The following is a 20,483-nucleotide window of genomic DNA, read 5'->3' on the forward strand; positions in this document are numbered from 1 at the left end:
CAGACGTATTCTGAATTTAATCACAGTTTGATAAGAAATAGTATGTACTCACTACAAAAGGGCACAGGCTGACATTTACAAACTCATACAGACAAACTGAATGCAACTGTATCTCATTCAATCAATGTCTTGCATTTGAGGTATTATGTGAAACAGTTCATGTTAGGAATAAGTGACCATACAATGTGATCTCCCTTAATAGGACATAGAAGTATGATAGAAGTTAGGGGCATTATCACAGGAAAGGCATTAAGGTAAGACACAGGTGAGTGGCAGATGTGTGAGAAGGGAAGCAAACAGTGTCAGAGAGGCAGCGTTGCAGGCAGCAATATGTACAAGAAGAAACTACCGGTATACAAAGAAAAACTTACCCATGAAGACAAGTGAGCAAAAATATTAAAATACACTGTGGAAATAAATGGGTCACGGCACTCAAACAAGGTCCTGGACACTGCTTTTATTGTTTACACATAACACACATGTGTTTGTTAGCCATTTGTCCCTCAGTAACTTGACTTTTTTTTTTTTTGACAGATGAGGTCTTTACTGAAAAGGTGATGAGAAATACAGTACAGTATATAAAATATTCAGCAGTTAAGGCGACATGAAAGGGATATTTCATGCATGTAAATATGAGCTGCTGTATCAACAAATCAACAAAAAGGCTCACAGAGTTACTGGGTTACATCAAAATATCCACAAACAGCAGAGTTTCTTCTCAAAGAAGTCACATAAAAATACATTTAGCTAAGTTAAATGCATGAAATGTCCCTTTCATGTCACCTTAACTGCAGTGAATATTTTATTTACTGTACTGTATTTCTCATCACTTTTTCAGTAAAAACCTAATTTGTCCCAAAAAAAATAAAAATTAAAGTTACTGAGGGACAAATGTGGAGAATGTGTGTTATGTGTAAACAATAAAAGCAGTGTCCAGGACCTTGTTTGAGTGCCGTGACCCATTTATTTCCACAGTGTATTTTAATATTTTTGCTCACTTGTCTTCATGGGTAAGTTTTTCTTTGTATACCGGTAGTTTCTTCTTGTACAAATGCTGCCTCTCTGACACTGTTTGCTTCCCTTCTCACACATCTGCCACTCACCTGTGTCTTACCTTAATGCCTTTCCTGTGATAATGCCCCTAACTTCTATCATACTTCTATCTCCTATTAAGGGAGATCACATTGTATGGTCACTTATTCCTAATATGAACTGTTTCACATAAAACCTCAAATGCAAGACATTGATTGCATGAGATACAGTTGCATACAGTTTGTCTGAGTTTGTAAATGTCAGCCTGTGCCCTTTTGAAGTGTGTACTATTTCTCATCAAACTGTGATAACTGTGATTAAATTCAGAATACGTCTGCCATATGTTGCCACCCCTAAAAAATGCCTGCCCCCCTCTCGCCACCCCATAAATATTTTTCTAGATCCGCCCGTCTCCTAATTACGGTAATTATTATTACGTGCCCTTAAGTAGCACTCGGACACACCTGAACGAGTTAATCAGGGTCATTAAGATTACACCACTAAAGCTACAGGCAGGTTGGAGACGCACCTAAAATTCCAAAGTTGTATATAAAAGCGCCTTAAAACCCTATTCAGTGCATTTCCAGCAGAGACAGAGTCCATTGTGAGATCGCAGGTTTCAGGATGACAGTTCAGCTTTACTGCTCGTTGGTCGCTGTTTTATTGTGTTCCTCTGTTTGCTGGAGCGTAAGATACCCAGAAGATCGATTCAACGGTGAGATCTTTTAACTTCATTATAGCGCGAAGAAAATATGTAAACAACCTAACCAAAATATGACTTTAGGCACATCTCAGAACATTATAAGTAGGCCTAGCCTAGTAACAGACGTCCAGTAATAGTTAAACTTTGTATATATATATATATATTTTTTTTTTTTTTGTGAACAGATCCATTAGTTTGGTTATGGATATTTTTACTTTACTTTATTATTATTATTATTATTATTATTCCTCCCGAATGGGAGTCCAAGGCATTCCTTAAAAAATATGTTTTTGCTTTTGTTTTAGAGTCTCTAGGACCTATACTCTATAGTACCACCAAAGATTCACTTTTGAAATGGTTATAACTTTTGATGAAGAAGAATGACATGCTTGCATGCTTCTCACATTCAACATATTAAATTAAGACTCTGCACATTAAGGTAGTGGTTAATTTGAAAAGTACAGTATTCAGATTTTTTGATAGCCTACTTCAGATTTTGCTCAATTTTAATTGCTTCAAAAATTGCCTCAGATGATCTTTGGACTGAGATGCACAGAAACGACTGAACAACTGACTTCTTTGTTAAATGATGACGTCAGAAACTAAACAATGTCGACCCAAAATTGGTTCTAAACTTTGATCAATCTAAACAAAAATTGGTATGCTTTATCGGAATCATAATGTGATTGTACATGCCAAATTTGGGAACAGCACCACCTCCAGGTCATGAGATCTGGAAAATGGCTATTATTGCCAATAACGTTTGAACAGTTTGTCAGAAAATCATGAATTTGTGGATACAGAGTTTCACAATATTGGATTTTGACATAAATTGCAGTATCCTTTCTTTTTTTTTTTTTTTTTTTTTTTTTTTTTTTAATGAACTAAAGTTCCTGAGATATTTGTCTCCAAAGTTTACCTTGCCTGTATTTATTGCCTTATGTTAGTTATAGCTTAGTGTGCTACTTGGTAAGCATACTATCCAAATGCCATTCTTCTAATGTGGCTCTTCGGCTTTCAGGTTGACCATAAGCTACATTTAGCATTTTAATATGGTTACACTCACACTGAAGGCTCTCCTCTGCAGTTTGGTGAGTCAGCGTCAACTGAGTGGCTCAAGCTGCAAACAGTGGCATTTTTTTTACCTCCACTTCTGAACAGCTGTTTCCCCATAGACATTAGATTTCTGCTGTTTTTGTTCTTCTGGCTCTGCACTGCTGTTGCGGTTTCTTCAGGGGCATGGCCCTGAAATCGCTGCTTGCAGTTTTGTATTTGTACTTGTCCCTTTACCCCTTTAACAATGATGCACCATTAAGCATGGGGGATAATTATAACTTAAGTATTACCTTACAAACCACTTTTGTTAAAAAAAAGAAAAATGTCTGATTGCATGAGTTTAATGAGTTCAGTCTGTTTTGCTAAAAATGTGTTACCATTTTCTTTTTGTGTGTATTAAAATGCCTAATGTAACTGTTCAACATAATTATGCCACAAAATATGAATCACTTCCATGTTTTATATTAGCATTACAATGCACTAGTAGTGTTCTGTTTTGTAATGGCACTTTGTAACAATTTAGGGATAAATGGTAGATTTCTAAACTAATTTGACTTGATGCAGATAAATGTGTGGCTGTTATACTTCAGTTTGATACACACATTGCAAATTCCCTGATGATCCTCTTGAGTTATCTTCTGTATAGTGGCCAGTTGGTGCCTGGTGAAACTGAATTGCATTTCTGTTTCTGATAAAGACTGCTCTAAAGAACACAAATGCAACGATCTGATTGTGGAACTGATTTGATTGTGTACGCCCTGCATTCAACAAGTTTCAATAGTGGATGTCAGAGGTCCTCCAAAAGAAACACTGAATTTTTTGCTGTTGAGTTTCACAAGAAACTGCAAGTGACAAATTAAATTAAATTAAATTAAATTAAATTAAATTAAATTAAATTAAATTAAATTAAATTAAATTAAAAATTAAATTAAATTAAAAATTAAATTAAATTAAATTAAATTAAATTAAATTAAATGTGAAACTTTGAAGGAGACAGACTGATTTTTTGCATGGTAAAGAAAATTATTTAATGGTAGAGGAGACATTCAGCGTTCAGTAATAATGGTTTCTGTCATGTGTTAAATAACAGTAAAGCCAGGAGTGTGTCCAAGCACAGACGGAATGATAGGATTGTGTGCTGAATTTTGTTCCGGTGACGGTGACTGTCCGGGGGATTCGAAATGCTGCAGTAATGGATGTGGACATGCGTGTACAGCTCCATATAAAGGTAATTATATTTTATTATAGTGTGGATCAGTGTTTTTTTTTATTTTTTTTTTATTTTTTTTTTATCAAAATGCATAGTCATTCAACATTTAATATTCAAATTATTTACATTTGTCTTCTGTCTGGCATTGGCCCTGGCTTGGCAGAACTGCGGATCGTATAGGCTACCACACAAGTCTTGTACGTGACCATTTAGTACAGTTATAGGCATGTAAAGATTTATATCAGGTAGGTGTAGAAGTCAGGCCACTCTACTGGAAGTAGCGTTAACGTTAATCCTGTCAGATCGTCCATCCATTGACAGAGTGGATACGGGTCAGCCAATCTGGGATGTCCGTTAAAATTAACTTTTGCAAATAACAATCGCGGTCCTGGACAGTGAGTGACCTTGCACAATACAATAAAATTGGATTTTCTCCAGTCATAATTTAAAAACAAGTTAACAAAACTTGCAAACTAAAGTTAGTGGAGCGCCAGGGGCTTCTGCCACCACCTAAGCTCCGGAAACACAAAAAAAGTCACCATGTGTTTATTTTTGTTTATTTGTTTATTTTTAAGGATCCCATTAGCTGAAAGTCTATGCAATCAGCTAGTCTTCATGGGGTCCGTTCTAAAAAAAATGACATTACAACAACATTTCAATAATCATAATTAACACATACAAATTTCATATATATACATGCATACACAAACACACACTTGTAGGCCTACATACATACAATCTGGTATCGATTCATAAGACGAAACATAAATTCAATATAATTTACAATTACCTTAATCAAACCATATTAAAACCTACATCAACACATAACATCTTAGACTTCTTTTACGTAAATGACAGCTTATTACAAAGCTGACGAACTTCAATGGGAATGTTATTCCAGTTGACAATAGCTCTATACAAGACGGTTTTCTTCATGAAATTAGTTTTTGGATAGGGATTTATTATATGACCATTATTTGCCTTGCTGGTGTTATGATGTGCACAGAGTTACAATACACTATTTGATTAAACCGAGAATTAGGCATTTTCATTTTCAATGTGAGATAGATAGATAGATAGATAGATAGATAGATAGATAGATAGATAGATAGATAGATAGATAGATAGATAGATAGATAGATAGATAGATAGATAGATAGATAGATAGATAGATAGATAGATAGATAGATAGATAGATAGATAGATAGATAGATAGATAGATAGATAGATAGATAGATAGATAGATAGATAGATAGATCTCATAGTGCTTAAAGTAACTGTTATTCTTTGGTTTGGACATTTAATGGTAGAGGAGACATTCAGCGTTCAGTAACTATGGTTTCTGTCATGTGTTTGAAATACAGTAAAGCCAGGAGTGTGTCCAAGCGTGGAAGACGGAATGATAGGATTGTGTGTTGAAAATTGTTCCGGTGACGATGACTGTCCGGGGGATGCGAAATGCTGCAGTAATGGATGTGGACATGACTGTACAGCTCCATATACAGGTAATTATATTTTATTATAGTGTGGATCAGCTTCTTTTTTTTTTTTTATCAAAATGCATAGTCATTCAACATTTAACATTCAAACTATTTACTTTTGTCTTCTGTCTGGCCTTGGCGCTGGCTTGGCAGAACTGCGGATCGTATAGGCTACCACTCAAGTGTTGTACGTGACCATTTAGTACAGTTATAGGCATGTAAAGATTTATATGCCCTCAGTTTCTCTTTAGGCTCAGTTTCTCTATCAGGTAGGTGTAGAAGTCAGGCCACTCTACTGGATGTAGCGTTAACGTTAATCCTGTCAGGTCGCCCACCCATTGACAGAGTGGATACGGGTCAGCCAATCTGGGATGTCCGTTAAAATTAACTTTTGCAAATAACAATCGCGGTCCTGGACAGTGAGTGACCTTGCACAATAAAATAAAATCGGATTTTCTCCAGTCATAATTTAAAAACAAGTTAACAAAACTTGCAAACTAAAGTTAGTGGAGCGCCAGGGGCTTCTGCCACCACCTAAGCTCCGGAAACACAAAAAAAGTCACCATTAGTTTATTTTTGTTTATTTTTAAGGATCCCATTAGCTGAAAGTCTATGCAATCAGCTAGTCTTCATGGGGTCCGTTCTAAAAAAAATGACATTACAACAACATTTCAATAATCATAATTAACACATACAAATTTCACATATATACATGCATACACAAACACACACTTGTATATGAGGTGCCCCTAGGGACATTATTCAGAATTACCATGCATATACATGTACTTTTCCTCTCACATACACATATGAAACCAAATTCATTCACATAATATAATGAAATGCTCACACACATACAAGTGAAATGCTTTTACAAACACAACTGAAACGCTCTCATGCATACAACTGAAAATATTACGCTCACACACACAACTGAAACGCTCACACACACACAACTGAAATGCTCTCATACATACAACTGAAAATATTACGCTCACACACACAACTGAAATGCTCACACACACACAACTGAAACGCTCACACACACACAACTGAAACGCTCACACACACACAACTGAAACGCTCTCATACATACAACTGAAAATATTATGCTCACACACACAACTGAAACACTCTCACACACACAACTGAAATGCTCACACACATACAAGTGAAATGCTTTCACAAACACAACTGAAATGCTCTCTCACACACAACTGAAATGCTCACACACATACAAGTGAAATGCTTTCACAAACACAACTGAAATGCTCTCACACACACAACTGAAATGCTCTCACACGCACAACTGAAACGCTCACACACACACAACTGAAATGCTCTCACACACACAACTGAAACGCTCTCACACACACAACTGAAACGCTCACACACACACAACTGAAACGCTCTCATACATACAACTGAAAATATTATGCTCACACACACAACTGAAACACTCTCACACACACAACTGAAATGCTCACACACATACAAGTGAAATGCTTTCACAAACACAACTGAAATGCTCTCACACACACAACTGAAACGCTCACACACACACAACTGAAACGCTCACACACACACAACTGAAATGCTCTCACACACACAACTGAAATGCTCTCACACGCACAACTGAAACGCTCACACACACACAACTGAAATGCTCACACACAAACAAGTGAAATGATTTTACAAACACAACTGAAATGCTCTCACTCACACAACTGAAAAGCATTTCAGTTGTGTGTGTGTGAGAGCATTTCAGTGGTGTGTGTGAGAGCATTTCAGTTGTGTGTGTGAGAGCATTTCAGTGGTGTGTGTGAGAGCATTTCAGTTGTGTGTGTGAGAGCATTTCAGTTGAAACGGAAGGTGGTTAAAGTCTCCAGTCCAGTTGGTGGCAGTAGTGCACCTCAAGACGAATAACTAGAAGCTGACTGTTGAAAGAAAGCATAGTAAACTAGCGCAAGTTGGCCATAAATTCACAGATGCGAACTTCCCGCGGGTCAATAACTCGTGAGCTAAATGTTGTTAATACACAAATAACACCTCGTTTTAATCGTAGTAATGTGACGTGAAGAGTAAAGGCGGCAGAGAGGCAGATCCGAAGGGACCGTCTGCAAAGTGCAAAACCCGAAAAGCGTTACTACGAAAACAGTCAATAATTTCTCTGTTACACACTATAGTGTCATCAAATTCAGTTCACACATCACTGATGCCCTGATGATTATACTACAACATTTATTTTGAATAAATATATTTTTGAATATTTTTTATGATTATTATTTATGAAAAATATTCAATAACTTCACTGTTATTCACTGTATTGTTGCCAAATTCAGTTCGCACATCACTGCTGTCCTGATGGTTATACTACACTTATTTTTGAAAAAAAATTTTTTAATTGTATACAGTGAAGTTTTGAATTAGAGTGAAGTTACAAACATTTACAATTGTATATACAATTTAAAATAAATATATTTTCCCCAAAATAAGTGTTGTAGTATAACCATCAGGGCATCAGTAGCCGCGTTTCCATTACCCTTCAAATTGCGCAAATTGAAATTGCGAATTGAAAATACGCTTAATGGAAACACGTCAATTTCGCAAAAACTCCCATTTATCGCAAAAAAGTTTTTACGCTCTCATGAGGTGGTTTTTCAGGCAATTCGAAAAATGAATATTTCGCAAAACTGCAATGGAAACAGTTTTTGCGCATTTACAGTCACCTGACTTAGAAGTCGCAGTGTGTTTGAAGTCCATGTATAGCTACGCAAATAATAATAATTTTATATTATTTTATTATAACATTTAATAGGCTATATTTAGAAGAGGCTTTTATGCAAAAAAGGAACAAAGCTGAGCGTGGAGCGCGCACTGCATGACACGGAGGCGCGGCCGCAAACACTTGCATTTTCCTATCAACAGTGGAAACAACTTATACTCTATCATTTCTGGTCAGACAGAAAATAATAATACATTATTCTCAACCACTTTTATTTGTGTAAACTCACAATAACAAGAAAATGCTGTGCTTTTGTAAAATAAAAGAAACAATCAGACGCACATGATCTCCGTAAACTGGGGCGCGAGAACTGAAACAAAATATAGCCTGTGTAGGCTAAAGCTTGAAATGTCCACTTTAAAACGAACAAATTCGAATCGAAAGCTAATACCTTCTGATTATGTAGGCTAATCCGTATGAAAGTTGCATTTCTCTCTAAAAGCGCATCTGATAACAGCGGAGATGGAGATGTGATTTTAGCCGACACTTAGAAAACAATAGTTTATTAATTATATTAATGGCTCTTCTCATTCAGCACTGCGGGAAATACATCAATTCCAGTTTCTAATTTGGCCTTAGAAAACCAGTAAAATCGACATGTTTTCCATATTAATTTGTGAATATTTTAAATGTTTAATAAAGGGGCAAAAAGTCATAAATAAAGCACAGCAGTTGTGTGTAGCCAGTTCAAATTAAAATGTTGGTGTTCAACTTGTTTTAAGAAGACAACAACCGTTCATTTTTCGTTTTTCAATTAGGGGTTAAAAAAGGAAAAACAAATAGACACAAAAGTTGCCTACATGGATCATTTGGACAGAACACGAGACAGAATTATTTATTAAATTCATAAAAGAAACAATAATTAGCCTATAGGAATACTGGATTCTAAATCTTAAAGAAATGCCACAATCGGAGCAGAAATGAGGGCGAAACACCCAGAAACTCCTTATGTGTCGTTCGGGGGTCTTTCCCTGCCATTAATGCTTGGATAACACGCCACGTCTCCTTCCATTAATAATAATAATAATAATGTCTAATGCGGTGGCTGTGATATTATAACCAACGTCCGTTGCCGTGATTTTTGGAATGACTTATCGCGAGAGAAAAAAAGACGTTTTAATCGCATAACATCGGTTAATGGAAACGCCGTCATTTCGCAATAGTTTTTTATCGATATTTAGATAATAGCGCAAAACATTTGCGCAAATCTGTAATGGAAACGCGGCTAGATGTATAACCTGAATTTGGCAACAATACAGTGAATTACAGTGGTTACTGAATATTTTTCATAATAAAAATCATCAAATAGAAACTTTTTTTTTTTTCAAAATAAGTTGTAGTATAACCATCAGGGCATCAGTGATGTGCGAACTGAATTTGGCAACAATACAGTGAATTACAGTGCAGTTATTGAATATTTTTCATAATAAAAATTATCAAAAAGAAACTTTTTTTTTTTTCAAAATAAATTGTAGTATAACCATCAGGGCATCAGTGATGTGCGAACTGAATTTGGCAACAATACAGTGAATTACAGTGCAGTTATTGAATATTTTTCATAATAAAAATCATCAAAAATATTTTTTTTTTTTTTTAAAATAAGTTGTAGTATAACCATCAGGGCATCAGTGATGTGCGAACTGAATTTGGCAACAATACAGTGAATTACAGTGCAGTTATTGAATATTTTTCATAATAAAAATCATCAAAAATATTTTTTTTTTTAAAATAAGTTGTGGTATAACCATCAGGACAGCAGTGATGTGCGAACTGAATTTGGCAACAATACAGTGAATTACAGTGCAGTTATTGAATATTTTTCATAAATAATAATCATAAAAATATATTTATTCAAAATTAGTGTTGTAGTATAACCATCAGGACAGCAGTGATGTGCGAACTGAATTTGTCAACAATAAAGTGAATTACAGTGCAGTTATTGAATATTTTTCATAATAAAAATCATCAAAAAGAAACTTTTTTTTCAAAAATAAGTTGTAGTATAACCATCAGGACAGCAGTGATGTGTGAACTGAATTTGGCAACAATACAGTGAATTACAGTGAAGTTATTGAATATTTTTCATAATAAAAATCATCAAAAATATTTTTTTTTTTAAATAAGTTGTGGTATAACCATCAGGACAGCAGTGATGTGCGAACTGAATTTGGCAACAATACAGTGAATTACAGTGCAGTAATTGAATATTTTTCATAAATAATAATCATAAAATATATTTATTCAAAATTAGTGTTGTAGTATAACCATCAGGACAGCAGTGATGTGCGAACTGAATTTGTCAACAATAAAGTGAATTACAGTGAAGTTATTGAATATTTTTCATAATAAAAATCATCAAATATTTTTTTTTTTAAATAAGTTGTGGTATAACCATCAGGACAGCAGTGATGTGCGAACTGAATTTGTCAACAATAAAGTGAATTACAGTGCAGTTATTGAATATTTTTCATAAATAATAATCATAAAATTATATTTATTCAAAATAAGTTTTGTAGTATAACCGGTCCCTTCGGATCTGCCTCTCTGCCGCCTGCGCATAGTGTTCAATGTGTTTTGTCCACTGCGAGGGAAAGCTCGTTTTGAGGAAAATTAGGTTGCAGCTGCTTGTCTACATTACTACGATTAAAACGAGGTGTTATTTGTGTATTAACAACATTTAGCTCACGAGTTATTGACCCGCGGGAAGTTCGCATCTGTGAATTTATGGCCAACTTGCGCTAGTTTACTATGCTTTCTTTCAACAGTCAGCTTCTAGTTCTTCGTCTTGAGGTGCACTACTGCCACCAACTGGACTGGAGACTTTAACCACCTTCCGTTTCAACTGAAATGCTCTCACACACACCACTGAAATGCTCTCACACACACCACTGAAATGCTCACACACCTACAAGTGAAACGCTCTCACACACACAACTGAAATGCTTGCATACAACATCATTCTGAAATGCTTTTCAGTTGTGTAAGTGAGAGCGTTTCAGTTGTGTTTGTAAAAGCATTTCACTTGTATGTGTGTGAGCATTTCAGTTGTGTGTGTGTGTGAGCGTTTCAGTTGTGTGTGTGAGAGCATTTCAGTTGTGTGTGTGAGAGCATTTCAGTTGTGTGTGTGAGAGCATTTCAGTTGTGTGTGTGAGAGCATTTCAGTTGTGTGTGTGAGAGCATTTCAGTTGTGTGTGTGAGAGCATTTCAGTTGTGTGTGTGAGCGTAATATTTTCAGCTGTATGTATGAGAGCGTTTCACTTGTGTTTGTAAAAGCATTTCAGTTGTATGTGTGTGAGCATTTCAGTTGTGTGTGTGTGAGTGTTTCAGTTGTGTGTGTGTGAGCGTAATAGTTTCAGTTGTATGTATGAGAGCATTTCAGTTGTGTGTGTGTGAGCGTTTCAGTTGTGTGTGTGTGAGCGTTTCAGTTGTGTGTGTGTGAGCATTTCAGTTGTGTGTGTGAGCGTAATATTTTCAGTTGTATGTATGAGAGCATTTCAGTTGTGTGTGTGAGCGTAATATTTTCAGCTGTATGTATGAGAGCGTTTCACTTGTGTTTGTAAAAGCATTTCACTTGTGTGTGTGTGAGCATTTCAGTTGTGTGTGTGTGAGTGTTTCAGTTGTGTGTGTGTGAGCGTAATAGTTTCAGTTGTATGTATGAGAGCATTTCAGTTGTGTGTGTGTGAGCGTTTCAGTTGTGTGTGTGTGAGCATTTCAGTTGTGTGTGTGTGAGCGTTTCAGTTGTGTGTGTGAGCGTAATATTTTCAGTTGTATGCATGAGAGCGTTTCAGTTGTGTTTGTAAAAGCATTTCACTTGTATGTGTGTGAGCATTTCATTATATTATGTGAATGAATTTGGTTTCATATGTGTATGTGAGAGGAAAAGTACATGTATATGCATGGTAATTCTGAATAATGTCCCTAGGGGCACCTCATACTTGTAGGCCTACATACATACATACAATCTGGTATCGATTCATAAGACGAAACATAAATTCAATATAATTTACAATTACCTTAATCAAACCATATTAAAACCTACATCAACACATAACATCTTAGACTTCTTTTAAATGACAGCTTATTACAAAGCTGACGAACTTCAATGGGAATGTTATTCCAGTTGACAATAGCTCTATACAAGACGGTTTTCTTCATGAAATTAGTTTTTGGATAGGGATTTATTATATGACCATTATTTGCCTTGCTGGTGTTATGATGTGCACAGTTACAATACACTATTTGATTAAACCGAGAAATAGGCATTTTCTTTGTCAATGTGTTATATATATATCATAGTGCTTAAAGTAACTGTTATTCTTTGGTTTGGAAATGTAATGGTAGAGGAGACATTCAGCGTTCAGTAATTATGGTTTCTGTCATGTGTTTGAATAACAGTAAAGCCAGGAGTGTGTCCAAGCACGGAAGACGGAATGATAGGGTTGTGTGTTGAAAATTGTTTCGGTGACAATGACTGTCCGGGGGATGAGAAATGCTGCAGTAATGGATGTGGACATGACTGTGCAGCTCCATATACAGGTATTTATATTGTATAGTGTGTGGATCAGCTTTATACAGAGCTTTGTTTCAGACAGCTCCGTACGTTAATAGTGAAGCGGTTGCATTGGTCATTAAAATTATCAATATATTCACTGATTCGAACTTCCCAGATCAATAACTCGTGAGCTAAACGTTAACTTATGTCACCTCGTTCCAATCATAGTAACATAGAAAAACGAGCTGCAAACTAATTTATTTTATACCAGCTTTATAATCAGTTGATCTCTATGAGCAGGCAGCTGAGATACAAGTCCGAAGGGACCGTCTACAAAGTGCAAAACCAGAAAAGACAGTCCTATTATGGACAGGTCACCTATTATGAATCTTTTCACAAAATTTAAAATAAGTCTCTGATGTCCCCAGAGTGTGTATGTGAAGGTTTAGCTCAAAATACCCAACAGATAATTTTTTACAGCATGTTTAAATTGTCATTTTTTGGGGCTCAGAAAAACGCACTGTTAGTGTGTGCCCTTTAAATGCAAATGAACTGCTGCTGCACGGCCCAGGGGGCGGAGCCTCACGAGCTCACGCTAACGCCGCCTTCACACTGGCATTTGAAATCAGCTCCGATACGGCTACGAAACGACCGGAAGTCATTCATTTCCTATGGAGATTCGCAGGCCGCATGCGAATGGGTCCGAAGCGGGTCCGAACGAGTGCGGTGCGAAAAAAATCGTGTCCGTTGGTCATCCAGATGCGTTCAAAAAATGGAACTCTTGCAAAAAGCTACGGACGGTTCCTATCCGACAATTCCAGCGGAAGTTAGCGTTGCTATGGTACTAATAAACAAACCTGAATTCTTAACTTTGAATAAAATAAATAATGATTTTATAACGGTACGTTGTCATGTCATTTTTTTATTTTCATGATTTTCTAACATTATTAGGGCAGTTAATACGATTAAAAGCCCTATATACCACTATATCACATTAGCCGACCTGCCATGTCAACATCCTGGGGAACTTTCCTCCACGCAGCAGCCTGTCTCTATAACCCCCTCAAAAGAGAGATCAAACAGTACAGTACATTCTGACACTGACAAAATCAACCGTTAATCTCTCCGCCATTTTTGTTCTACTCGCTTCCGAAGCTTTTCAACGGTGTAGTACGACGTCCGCTGGGGGCGTATTGCGTATTACGGAGCTGATTTCAACTGCCAGTGTGAAGGCGGCGTAAGAGCTAGGACAATCGCATCTGATAATATCAAAACAGAAACTCTGTTGCGGTGTTCATTTCGACTCGGAGTCGGACAATAATGCCCACAGAGCCAGAGAATATATGCTGTATCGAGATAGAACAGGTTTAGTTTAATTACGGTTATAACTTTGTCATCTGCTTTTATCCACTAATACAAGCCCGTCGGAATGATGACCAAAATATACTGATGAGTTCAGTGAAGTTTATTGTACATCACACAAAAGATGAAGCCTTAGTTTTACACCAGAAAATCACTGTAAGAGCTGAATAAACACAGTATAAGATGTGCACATTAAAGTCTTATCCATAAACTCTCTCTCTCTCTCTCTCTCCGTTTCATTATCAACATACACAGCTAAGTACACAAAACACTCGTTAAAACCAACAGTAAACAAATATATACACACCTTTTCAGTGGGTGCTTAATAATCTGGTAAACCTATATCTGTAAAATGACTCGATGAGCTGTCATAAAGTGCGTGCTCACTTTCATCTCTGCCGTAGTCAGTAACGTTAGGCCTGTCGCTCCGGAGACTGTAAGCTGGATCACAAACAGTACAGATCCATCCTCGAGTAACAATGAGAGTAAATTAAGACTACTATGTTCATTCTTACATCCAACAACAAAACGCCTCAATCGGTTAGGAGACATTCTTGTCTACAGCGGCTCAAGCCAGCGTCGAAACCATAGACTGTAAAAAAAGATGGATGACACCCCTTCGCTATCTTCCATTGATGAGAACTGAAGACGTGTCCCGATCAAGCGGGAAGGAAGTCGACCGGAAGTTGAAGCCGGCCGCGTGCCACCATCTTGTAGCAGAACTTCACCTGCTGTTAGCATTCCATTGACTCCCATTCATTTTGGCGTCATTTTGACAGCGAATAACTTTACATCTGAGGCGTTTGAAGACTCCATTTGTCCATTTATTTCTAAAGAAACACGACAATGTATAAAATGCTCCATTACCTTGTAGCTTATGTTATGGCCCCGTAGAAGCAGTTTTTTGTAAAAGTAGGCTAACGATTGCGTCATAACCACGCGACTCTCTGTCGCACAGTAGAGAGATTACCGTGTGGACGGGAGGAGAAGCTTGCATGCAATCGGGGGGACGTGGAGGCAAAATGACAAAATAATTAATCAGAATACTTAGCAAAAGTTTCTCCTGGACAGCTCCTACTCACACTCTCCATCTCTGCAAGTTTCGGAAGGGAATGATTCAAATTTCTCATGCCACAGCCACTTGAAGACAGAGGTGTTCACGTCACATCTACGTCGTCAAGCTCTGTTTGAGTCGGTTTGAGTCTGCGCGTCAGGAACGGAAGTCCTAAAAAAAAATCGCTAAAAATGGGCTTCACTTGTCTCAATTGAGTTCCAATGAGATGGCTCTGTCCACTTCTTATACTGTCTATGGTCCCGATATGGCGCTGACATATTGGAACTTGAGTCTGCGCAGTAGCGATCTCGGGACCAGACCTGCGCAGTAGTGAGCAGGAAGTAAAGCCGCGAAATCAACGCTCCGCCCTCACTCTCGCAGAATGCACTGAGGGAGAGTGGATTCTGCACACTTTTTAAAAAAATTTATTGCAGTACGTCAAGAGGCTTGTTAAAATAAAGTAGATACAATCTCCTCAGTCCTCCGAAGATCCCGAAAAAAATGTCCGTTGGTGCTTCAGTGACTACTTCGCTCAGAGAACCTGTCAATCACAGCTGTCAATCATGACGTTACACCACCGCATCACGTAACTAACTAAAAACCAACTTATTTTTGAAACAGACACTTGAACTTACATCAGCGTGATAAAAACGACAGCAAATGAAAGAAACCACCTTTGGAAAAAAGATATTTGAAGTGTATTTAATTGTTTAGTTGGTCTCACGTCCCGTTGAATAACACGGGAAGGCGGGACTTATGACCTATACTAGGACCAGTCACCGGGGGGCGATCGAGACTTTTTGGCTTCACTTTTCAGGGCTTGTGTGGCACGCTTGGTCGAAACAATTGAGGACTGTGTCCAGCTCACTCAGGGCGGGGCTATGCTCAAACTGCAGTCTGTCAATCAAGTCAAGTCAAGTCATTTTCATTTATATAGTGCTTTTAACAATGTAGATTGTCTCAAAGCAGCTTTACAGAGATAAATGTATAATTTAACGTAAGATTGTTTTGGCTTTATAGCGGTTCTTTAATAAAGTTATTTTCCAGCTAAAGTTAGTTTTGATTGATTCGCTTCCGTCGCAACGATCATTTGTTTTTAAATTAGGGCCGCCAAGACGACACCATTCTCTCTACACAGACTTTAAACGCGAACCTGTGAGAAACGCTGATGGCGTTCAGATGCGCATTAAGAACGGGTTCTATAGTTATGTGCGTTTGAATATATGTGTGCAGGTTTGGAATTCCCTACAAACCAAACCTAAACAAATTACTGGTGTTTCCTTATAGTTTTGATTCAGAATTTAATTTTATTTTATCAATTCGGGGTAGATACGCAAATTGAGTTTTCCCGACAACGCGTTATCTGTAGAGTGGGAAAGGGATCCTCCATAGGGAGAGACTAGTTGGCACTTCAGCACTGCGTTGACACCGGGTCCAGGCGAAGGTCCTTCATCAGATCTGGAAACGGCCTGGATCCGGCAGGCTGCGGGAAAACCTTGGGATAAACAAAGACACTAAAATTAGCGTAGATGCCATTCTTCTCATGATGTAACAAGTACATCAGGATTTATGGGAAGTGTTCCCGGTTCCAGCTGACCTAATCTATGCAGCCTAACATTGAATTATAGAAGTCTATAATGTATTATGTGAACGCTATGTCAAAGAGATGTGTCTTTAATCTAGATTTGAACTGACAGAGTGTGTCTGCTTCCCGGACAGTGGTAGGAAGGCTGTTCCAAAGTCGTGGGAGGGGCCTGTGCAATTCTACGTCACACTGCATAGAATCTTAGAACAGCTCATTCTGAGACAGTGCTTATGATTTATTGAGATAAAAAAAAAAAACACTGGGTGGATTTTTATCATTCTTGGGTGGTTTTGCTCACACTCTGCCAACACACATTTGTTCAAACACCATATAAAAGTGATTTTTTCATAATAGGTGCCCTTTACTGTATAGAGCTGAAGGCATATGTATGTGCAGTGTGTAATTCAGCATTCATTGATTTGACAGTGAAACCAAAGCCCGGAGTGTGTCCAAACAAAATCATCAAACCAGTAGTGTGTACCAAGTCATGTTCCTATGACCGTGACTGTCCGAAAGATGAGAAATGCTGCAGCACTAGATGTGGACAACAATGTGGTATATTATTTTATTTTATTTATTTTATTTTATGAATGCCACCATAGCATAATTTATTTTATAGCCTTGTTCAATATATATATATATATATATATATATAACTTGCAGCTTATTTTCTTGTTTTGAATACCACTGAATTTAAAGGATTTGTGAAATGAGGGGTAAATGACCTAGGCTATAGTGTTTGTTGATAAATGTTTAGTTTTATTTAACTGTATTTAATATACATATAAATTAAGTTAAATGTTTTTTGCAGTAAGACCAATTTCTCTTTCAACATAACTTCCTCTTCTTGGCCAGGTTACATTTATCTGTGGCGTAAACTCTAGAGATGAGGCTTCAAAACCATGAATTTTTAGGGCCGTGATTTTCAAATGACGATTGTTTTCAGCCGCCACATTTATCAACACATGATCATTCATACGATCTGATTGGCAGCATACTAATGTTAAATTTCTGCGCTCGAATCTGCGCTTGTTTCTACGTTGGATTGACATGAGAATGATAAAATAGTTAAGACAAACATTTATCAAAGATTGTGCTTTACAAAATAAAGATTTATAATGCTTAGAATACAACTAGTAACAAGCAAAAATTGTTCATGCTTCGAGTTTTGTGCTGTTTCTGAAATTGAATGCCACTAAATGCACTGACTAAAGCTGAATATTTGTATCCATGCAGTGAAGCCTGGTAAATGTTATCCACCCTTTTTGTGCCGACAAGTGGATCCGTGATGGCCAATGTCCTGCCAGACAGAAGTGTTGCCCAACCACCTGTGCTGGTTTAACCATCGAAAAGAGTCCTCTGAGATTGATTGTGCGTACCATACTTGAGGACTGACTTTTCACCAAATAAATCTGTTTAGTAAAACATTCCTCTGGGTTATTATTTAAAAAAAAAAAACAAAAAAAAAAACTTTTCTTGGCAGCAAAAGTGTATTTCATTATAAGGCTTTTCAATATTTTTTTTTTTGTCGAACCAGAAATGAAACCGAAAATGCATCTTAAAACTGATGCAATATTTAAGACTTAAGTTTAAGTTTGTCTATTAATGTATCTAAAGACTGCATGTTTTCATATTTTAAATGATGCAATGTTTGTTAATAGGCTTTTATGAGGGTGTGATTCAGATGCCCGAGGTCTAGGATGCGCCTTAGGCCGCTATACTTTTTGGGCTTTTTTTATTTTTAAAATGTGTATTTTGAAGGATTAATAGTAAATGCTTTATATTTTGCCAGTAAAGAGGACTTTTAAATCCACTATAAAGAGGTACATATAATACCGGAAACCTTAAATTATGCTTTTTTCTTAAAGAAAAAGGTTTTAGTGATCATTGCTTGAGCAGCTAAAAAAATGGCCCAAACCCCTCTAACCATCCAGAAGGCCAACCAATTTAGGATGGTTTTAGCTCTGTTTTCCCAGCAGATCTTTTGCACTGTAAATACTGCAAAGATGCCATTTGTATTTTTTTTTAATGCATTGTTTTGGTTATTGAGTAATAAGTTTAATGGAATTAGCAGTTTTACACTTGGTCAGCTATCCTGACACATAATCTGTTTCTACCAAAAACTTAGAATAAAGTCATATCTCTGCTGATGATGCTGTATGACTTGTTTAGTATGACTTTTAACAGAGCTTATGAAAAAATATTCAATTATGTCAATCCTTTTTTCTCATTATCTTCAATAATATGAGCTCTAAGTGTCAGTTTGCAAGTGATCTGATGTCAGCAGACTATGGAAACAGATTAGTCTCAAATATAATTCACGCAAAAAACATGATTCACAAATGCGTAGACAATTTCACATGCATGAAACCTAATTCACGTGCACACAAAAAAAATCCACGTGCGTGAAAAAAATATATATTCACAAAAAGCAATTCACATGCGCAAAATAAAATTATATACTCATAAAATACATTTCACAAATGCAAAACACAATTCGCAGATATACAACTGTGCACAAAAACCTTTGAATGTTTAAAATGTACGAGTGTATTCTTGCATTTGAATGTGCAAATCGTCATTCACGTACGAATCGCCTTAGATATGTGTGTGTGTGTTTTTGAGACTTTGCTGGCAGCATAACACTCGTAACACAGAGCAGTCGTACTCTTTAGCCAATCAGATTTAAGCTTATCAATCGACCAATCAGTATCACGTGAGGGCGGGCCTACCTACATGTTACGTCATCAGCTTTCGACCAGTTCATGGCTGAGCAGAGGTAAGTGCAGTTAATCGTTCATTTCTGTGTTAACTGAAGTTAAAGAAGTTTGAGATCAGTTGAAGCAATAGTTTATTAACTGCTGTTTAGTCCACCTGTGAATATAAACATTTATTTTTAGTATTGATGGATTTTCATGTCCTGTCCACCACACATTCAGTCTATGATAATGTATGTAATGACGTGCATATATAGGAGACATGTTTTGATCTGCATATATTATGTAGTTTTATTGTTTCAGATTTCCAAGACAGATGATGTATGAAGTTGCAGACAACCAGTACTGTGATCTTACCATTTCTACTGTAATTCTTTGAAAACAGTCATGTTGCAAGCCATCCATTTTGACAGTTGTTTCAACAAGTGGTTGAAAGTGATGCATTGTTACTGTATTAATTTGTCTCCTGCAGACTAATATGTACACGCTTTAGGAATAAAGCCTTGCTATGCATGCATTATTAAATGTTCTTGTAAGAATGAAAAGATTCAGACATAGTTCAATTTGATGTACACGTTTTATTAATTTGAAAGTTTCTGAATCCTTTGGGAATAAAATATATAAAATGACTTGATCATGATTAATGTTCCTGTTACATATGAAGATCATGAACTGACAGTCTAAACTGTGAAGCACAATATTCAGTACAGAGAAATATACGTCTCTTCAGGAGTTGTGAGATCCAGTCAGAGTGTACTTTGCTTTTAGAGTATATAAATATAAGTGTAATACATCAAGTGAAAAGTTAAAAAATGAATTGTGTTCAGTCCGGTCATCAGTAGACCTCTCTGTTAGGACATATAAGATTTTGTCCTGATATTTAAAGTACTAAAACCCTATAGTACAAGAGGTGCAGACAGAGGACGTGGGAAATTAAGTGATGGTATTTGAATAGAGTTTACTGAGTAATCTTAGTCGCATAATCTTAATTGCCTCTCTATGATAA

The 20,483-nt window shown here is 36.7% G+C and overlaps 2 protein-coding genes and 1 long non-coding RNA gene across 3 annotated transcripts in view; 2 read left to right on the forward strand and 1 right to left on the reverse strand.

Annotated features, from left to right (window-relative positions):
- The window catches only part of LOC309474918 (uncharacterized protein), a gene marked incomplete at its 5' end in the record, with an annotated part of 216,662 nt that overhangs the window by 167,210 nt on the left and 28,969 nt on the right, over positions 1-20,483 (reverse strand). The window lies entirely within an intron of this gene.
- The window catches only part of LOC309475698, a 246,011-nt gene that overhangs the window by 83,424 nt on the left and 142,104 nt on the right, over positions 1-20,483 (forward strand). The window lies entirely within an intron of this gene.
- On the forward strand, positions 1,615-18,756 carry LOC309475669 (uncharacterized protein). Its single transcript, XM_082138578.1, has 6 exons — positions 1,615-1,747; positions 3,882-4,019; positions 5,366-5,506; positions 12,663-12,803; positions 17,187-17,315; positions 17,997-18,756. The coding sequence occupies exons 1-6, from the start codon at positions 1,657-1,659 to the stop codon at positions 18,047-18,049; spliced, it is 693 nt and encodes a 230-aa protein (XP_081994704.1). The 5' UTR covers positions 1,615-1,656; the 3' UTR covers positions 18,050-18,756.

This window comes from Leuciscus leuciscus (genome assembly GCF_965113295.1).
Source record: "Leuciscus leuciscus genome assembly, chromosome: 15".
Lineage (NCBI taxonomy): Eukaryota > Metazoa > Chordata > Actinopteri > Cypriniformes > Leuciscidae > Leuciscus > Leuciscus leuciscus.